This window comes from Homalodisca vitripennis, unplaced genomic scaffold (assembly GCF_021130785.1).
Source record: "Homalodisca vitripennis isolate AUS2020 unplaced genomic scaffold, UT_GWSS_2.1 ScUCBcl_2;HRSCAF=254, whole genome shotgun sequence".
Lineage (NCBI taxonomy): Eukaryota > Metazoa > Arthropoda > Insecta > Hemiptera > Cicadellidae > Homalodisca > Homalodisca vitripennis.
This window is the reverse complement of record NW_025776200.1, coordinates 223,542-230,634: the sequence shown is the minus strand read 5'-3', so window position 1 is coordinate 230,634 and position 7,093 is coordinate 223,542. Positions and strand designations below refer to the sequence as shown.

Genomic DNA, 7,093 nt, shown 5'->3' with positions numbered 1-7,093 from the left:
TGTGTATGGCTTGTATTTATTTTCATGTAAAATCTTACAAACGGATCCCAGAGAAATCCCCACTTCTCTTGACAAAGCAGTTGTTGACACATGCGGGTTTTCAACAACAGACATCAACACCTCCAGACAATGGTCTTCAGTTATTGCTGATCTCGGTCTTCCAGACTTAGGCCGATTCTTCACTGAGCCTGTTTCTTCACAACGTTTAATTGTTTTTTCAACAGCAGATTTTGTTATAGAGTTTCTATCAGGAAATGTTTCATTAAATAAATGTCTCACTTGTTCACATGATCGAATTCTATCACAATATCCACGCATCATTAACAATGTAATACGTTCCTGTTCGCTTAGCTCCATGATAAAATTAAGGAATAATGTGACTCAAGTCAGTACGGCAAGACAATGATGGTATTGAAAACATGAAACAATGATAAGACTAGTGTAAACAACAGATAATTCGGGTCAAAGTTCATAACTAGTGGAATGTAGTCTTCCTGCAGTTAGGAATTCCCAATATTACTTTAAACTTTTGTTATTTGCTAGGTTTGATATTTAAACCCATACTTCGTTTTGAGATCGTTTTGCCTTTTAATACCTAACAAATGAGAGATCAACTGAGTGGTGCTTAAACGTTACAGTTTTTAGCTGCACAACAATCAACACATAGGCTATAAATACATTTGAAATTAGAATCTATAAGAAATAAGAATCTATACATAAGTAAAGTAATATGTAAAACATTAACAATTATTGATTTAAAATGTTTTTTAAACAAGTACCCAAAATAACAAAACAATTATACAATATCTTAAAGTAGAGTAAAATGAAACATAAAATCTAAATAATACAAGAAAATTGGAACAGTAACTATAAATTAAAAATATAAACTGTACTAAAAATTATTAATAAATAAGGCTACCAAAATGTTCGATAAATCCCAGTGCTGTTGTGCCTGCATAAAGGGCAACGAGGGATGACCTGGAAGGTAGGTAGCCTGTCAGTGCATTCAGCGCACAAACACACATGACCACAAGAAATGACTACGTGTGAAAATAGAGTAAAATGAAACATAAAATCTAAATAATACAAGAAAATTGGAACAGTAACTATAAATTAAAAATATAAACTGTACTAAAAATTATTAATAAATAAGGCTACCAAAATGTTCGATAAATCCCAGTGCTGTTGTGCCTGCATGAAGGGCAAACGAGGGATGACCTGGAAGGTAGGTAGCCTGTCAGTGCATTCAGCGCACAAACACACATGACCACAAGAAATGACTACGTGTGAAGCACGCTCCATCAGACAAACTACGCAGTACCTTCCAGGTGCTGCCTGAGCGAGTGGCGCAACAGCAGGGCCAACCGCTTGCACTTCAGGAGGCGGAGGCGGTGGGTGGACTACCGCTGCATGAGGCGGAGGCGGTGGGACGACTATTGCTGCAGGAGGCGGAGGCGGTGGGGCGACTATTGCTGCAGGAGGCGGAGGCGGTGGGGGCGACTATTGCTGTAGGAGGCGGTGGCGGTGGGGCTACTACTGCTGCAGGAGGCGGAGGAGGTTTGGCCATACTGCTGCAGGAGGCGGAGGCGGTGGGGCCACTACTGCTGCAGGAGGAGGAAGTTCCCTACCTCCATCGGGGAGTGCAGCTCGTGGGTGTATATGTAACATACAAGGGAATGAGTAGGAATGAGTTTTGAAACATGCAAAAGTATGCCAAGGATAGAAAGGGGTTCATTAGTTTTCTTGAAATATAATGTACACAAACCTTTAAAGCCAATTTGAAATATGAAATTGCTGTAATAATTATGACCTCCTTAGGTGTCAAAAATGAATTACAACAAATTGAAAACAGTAAATTTACAAACCTCAGGGGCAGGGCGACTATTTTGCTCAGCTTGCAGAAGTGGTGGTGGAATGGTTGGTTCTGCTGCTGCTACAACGGCGCCCATCATTGCCAGGGATTGCCGCTAGCCGCACTCGCTCAGCTCTCATTGTGTCGGCTAACGACAAGGTATAGTGCGACACGCGGTTTAGGAACTGCGCCTCATTGTATCTCCCCTGGATCAACATGGTTGACGCCTGGTGTATTGCAGCGTCTTGGCGCATGTAGGCACGCCTTCTTTGGCGAACATGCTGTACGCCATTCGCCATTCGATTGTAGTCCTGCCACTGAGCATTTTCAATTTTCCTGAGGTTATCTGTGAAACGAGATAAACAACCTCAGTTTATTGACACTTGTATAAAATATGTCTTAGAGAAGGCATAATGGAAGACCATAACTACTATAACATTAAAAAGGAGTAGACTTCTGTTTTTATTAGTTATAATTACAATATTACATTGTCTATTTAGACATCAATTGGAAAGACAAGATAAATGTTCAAATTCCGAAGTAATGCTTAAAATGCAAATAAAAATTCAAAACATAAAACCCGGTTTTTTTAATATGAACGTATAGTTATTTTAGTTGCAAGATTGAAATTAAAAGATTAACGCACTTTAATTGACATTTGCTGAGCGTATGCTTTAAATTTTGAATGATACTTTATTTTTTACATAAAAAAGAATAGATCTATGATATTATGTGTATAATGGAATTTGGCTGAGCGTCATTGAAACCTATCACCAATTAGGCTAGCACAGCTTCTCTTTTTTCTGCCGATAGGATATAAATACTTTACTTTCTGTCTGTATATCTATATCTGTCCGCAGGACGTCTAAAGAAATGGCAAAAAAACTCCAGGATGTGGCCCCATTGTCCTTAATAGGCTGCTGTGGAACGCCTCCAGAGCGTTGTTGGTCCGGTGCGGCTCGCCAAACACGCTAAATCGATTCGCTGAACCGACCATCCGCATCCAGAAATTTTTCATATAACTGCAATATACATAAAATACTCTATAAACTATAAAAACAGAAATTCTACCATGACATAGTTTGTTACAATCGAAAACAATAATTTGTCATACCGATATTGTTGTGACTATATCTTGAAGAAAGAAAAATGTACAATACAAAACATAAATTACCTGTACCAAAATGCATAAAAATTACTCGAGAAGGCTTAAATTGTGATAACTTCTGAGAAAAGATTTTGACAATTGCTGGAAGCAGAGTAATTATATAGGAAATCTAACAATAAACTAATTTTGAACACACGAGAAACACCAAGGGCTAGCTTTTAATACCAAACATCCTGATAAACTTATCGAAGCAGTATTCTGAATCTGGCAGCCAGACCGTGCAGCACTGAGTAGTGAGCTATGACCCTGAGGCCAAGGGCTATTCTTTCAGCAGGCAGCAAAGCTAATGACATTAACATCTGTAGAGTCTTAGCAGCCTCTACGTTGGTGTCGACTAAGTGTTGGAGGCGCATGCGATAAATTGCCTAAAAACGTAAATTTTCTTGTATAATATAACTAATTATATGTCACCAGATAATAAATGTCCACATTTTTCCTTTATACAGTTTAAATTAAAAATTTACTGTAAAAATAAGGTGTTGCGATAAAAGAGGCACAGTAAAAAAGCGCATTGCGAAGAAAAGGTCCAGTTAACCCTGTTGGACAAAAGGAATTTAGTCTCTATGTTCGTAGAAAAAAAGGAATGTTACGCACACACAGAGCGCTCTCTGCCCTGAGCTTAAATTTGGGTACTATCTCGAGGAATGGTTATAGTAAAACAATATAATTAGAGTTAAACTTAATAAGTTATTATATATACCTGTGCAAAATGAAAGAAGCATCCGGCTACTCGAGCATTAGGCCAAACTAACTGAGCAGCATTGCTCATAGCCAATTCAAAATCAGTCAAAATGACCTGCGGATTCCAATCAGGAATAAATTGTTTTAAATATGTGAAAACACCTTGGTAGGCCTCCTGTGTCTTCCTCGTCATAAGCACAAAAGCTACCGGAAACAGCTGAAACACGAAGAATAGTTTGTTAGTTTTAGTAACTTCCTGGGTCATTACAATTGAAAATTTGTCTACATGATCTCTTTAATCGATGATAATATCTAGTTAAAGGCGCGTTATCACTCAGGCAACAATATGCGTCATGTAGCATGCTACAAGTGTCGTTCTGTTGCTATATGTGTACCGTGCGTCTTCATACTTTGTTGCAAGTAGTTTGTTGCCCAATAAATATTTTGCCAGTTGTCACTTGCTACTTGTCGCCGTTACTTGTAGCAAGACCCAGAACATTTCAAGTCGTGCAACATTTCTCTGTCAGTACTGTGCTAAAGGTCTTCAGAAGCAGTGATAGCTGGTGTTTATTTGATCCTTCAAAATGGGAGAAAAAGAAGTAGGAAGAAGCCTAGGTGGTGGATCAGAGATTTATTTGTTAAAAGCGGTGACAATCGCAAGGAATTTTTTGAAAAACTCCTTTCAAATGATGGTAGTTTGCTTAAAAATTTCACACGTATGAATAGGCAGGATTTTGACTACTTAATCGAAAAGGTCAATCCTTTGGTGAAAAAAGCACACACCAACAGTCGGGATGCGATACCGGTTCAAGTGCGAGTATTGTTGACTTTACTGTACCTAGCTACTGGTGATAGTTATGCATCTCTTATGTATCTCTTCAGAATTTCAATCCCAAGTATTTGTCGCATAATACCTGAAGTATGTCAAGCGTTTATTAACGTTCTGCAAGATTTTATAAAGGTAAGTTCCAGAAAAGTTATCCTATACTCTATATAATTATACATTATCTACACTCTAGAGGTTGGTAGGATGGAAAGGATAACAAGCCTGATTTCAACGAAAAGCACTTGAGTTAAAACAGTTTGAATTTTTTCAAGCAAAGATCGGTTACCAGATAATTTAAATAAAATGATAATGACGGTGGGAGCTAGATTCATAGTCGTATCTTCCAGCACTTTTGCATAATTTGAAGTTGTTGAGAAACTATTATATAAATGTAGGCCTACTCTATAAATAAATATACGTTAAGTATCGAAACGTCAAAATCAATATGGTATTGTGAAAATATGCCTAAGCAAAGACTATGGTTATAAAATAAGCTTCCTTGATAATATAAATTCAATGAAACATTTAAAACTATATATAACTTACAGGTATATATTAATATAATTTATGTAGGGTTAGTAAATATAATAACGTTGCATTTAATTCTTTTGATTTATTGAAGAAAATATTTTAGAACATTTTAAATCACAATATACATATGAATAGTAACATAGTAATTTTGTTATGCATTCATTAGATCAAACAATTTTTGAAATTTGAAAAATCAGAATCATACTCGACGACGTCACTGTCAACTATGGGTGATTGAAGAGATGGAGGTCGAGATACACAACTCGTTGCACTGGAAGAGGTAGTAGCTATATTCCAATCGTGTGAAGTGGGTGGTTTTTCATTATATTTTCCCATAGCTGCTTCAAACAGTATGTTGTTGATTAAATGCTTAACAATGGTCCTTGCTCTAGGCTGAAGAGCACGCAGTTCATTCCCAACATGTTCACCATAAGTTGTGCATTCATCCTTCTTCATTGCTTGTTGCAATCCAATATACGCTTCTTCTTCACGTTTGCTGTAGGGTGATTTTGGTTTACTCGTTTTGGCTCTCTTTTTGGGTGAAAGAAAGTGCTTAACACTGACACCTTCATTGCCTCCTTCAGTTGGTAGGATAGTATTCTGAGTATCAGATGTACTCATTTCAGACGCTGCATTGTCTTCTTCCTGAAAAGGTAAGAAAAGCGAACTAGAACTCACATGCTTCAATGACATGTTTTTGGTTTTTATGTTGCAGATGCCACAAAATCAAATGAGTGGAAGATAATAGCTAATGATTTTGAGATAACCTGGAACTATCCAAACTGTATCGGAGCCGTCGATGGGATGCACATAGTGATTCAGAGCCCAGTGAAGAGTGGTAGCTTGTTTTTCAATTATAAGGGGTCATTCAGCATTGTTTTGATGGGGATTGCAGATGCTAACTATTGTTTTCTTGTACGCAAATATTGGTTGTCAAGGAGGATTTCAGACGGAGGAGTATTTCGTCAAACTTCATTTTATCAAAAACTGCAAAAAAATGAACCCTCATTACCGACTGCACAGCCTCTTCCAAGAAGTGATGTGTTATCTCCTTATGTTTTAGTGGCAGATGATGCGTTTCCCTTACAGTTACACATTATGAAACCTTATTCAGGACATCAGGAAAAAGGTTCTATAAAAAGAATATACAATTACAGACAAGCACATGCAAGAAGAGTGATTGAAAACACTTTTGGATTGTTAGCATCAGTGTTTCGTGTTTTTCGAAAACCTTTAATGCTAAATGTTAAAAATGCAGTGACTGTAACATCTGCGTGTATATATCTACACAACTTTTTAAGGAAAAGCACTAGATCAAGACCACTTTATGCACCTTATGGAACCTTAGACATTGATACACAGGATGGAAGTGTTATTTCAGGATCATGGAGGGCAGTAGTTCAAGATGACACGGGCATGGTGAATTTACAACGCAAACCACGGAAGTCAAATGAGGAAGCTAAAGCCGTTAGATATGAATTCGCCAGTTACTTCATATCACAAGAAAGAAAGATATCATGGCAAGATAATTATTATTTTGAGATAGCGCCACTTGTGAGCCACAACAATGAGCTGTTTTAATTTTAGCTGATCTAATCAGCTGATTATAACATGCCATTGTTGAACTGTGGAGCTATAATAATGTCTTCGGCAGATAGAAACTTCAAAAGAGATCGAACATCATTCTCCTTCGCATCACTCACTCCAACAAAAGGGACGGGCTTGGGGTCAATGTTCTTTAAATGATCGTTATTACACCTTAGTAAATACGAAAAAGGGATGTATGAAGGCATGTACGTAGGAGAACATAGTAAACCACCAGCTGAAGTGTATTTCATCATTAAATACTTCATTATGGTATACTTTGAAAGGTTTGATGGTGGGCTGGATGAAAAGAAAGGGGCCAAAGCTGTGTCCCAATCCTTAACCAAATCCTTATCCCCGTCCTGGGTATGACGTTAAACTGCCTCTTCCCACCTAACCATTCCCTAATTCCTACCAAATACCCCTCCAGGGTCTTATTAGTACCCGTCTT

At 37.7% G+C, this 7,093-nt stretch overlaps 1 protein-coding gene across 1 annotated transcript; it reads right to left on the bottom strand.

The window, feature by feature from the left end:
• Nucleotides 1–4,985: 4,985 nt before the first annotated feature.
• Nucleotides 4,986–6,817, bottom strand: LOC124370318. The gene has a single exon (XM_046828607.1). It carries the CDS (start codon nucleotides 5,749–5,751, stop codon nucleotides 5,221–5,223), a length of 531 nt encoding a protein of 176 aa, XP_046684563.1. The 5' UTR covers nucleotides 5,752–6,817; the 3' UTR covers nucleotides 4,986–5,220.
• Between the last annotated feature and the right edge of the window lie 276 nt (nucleotides 6,818–7,093).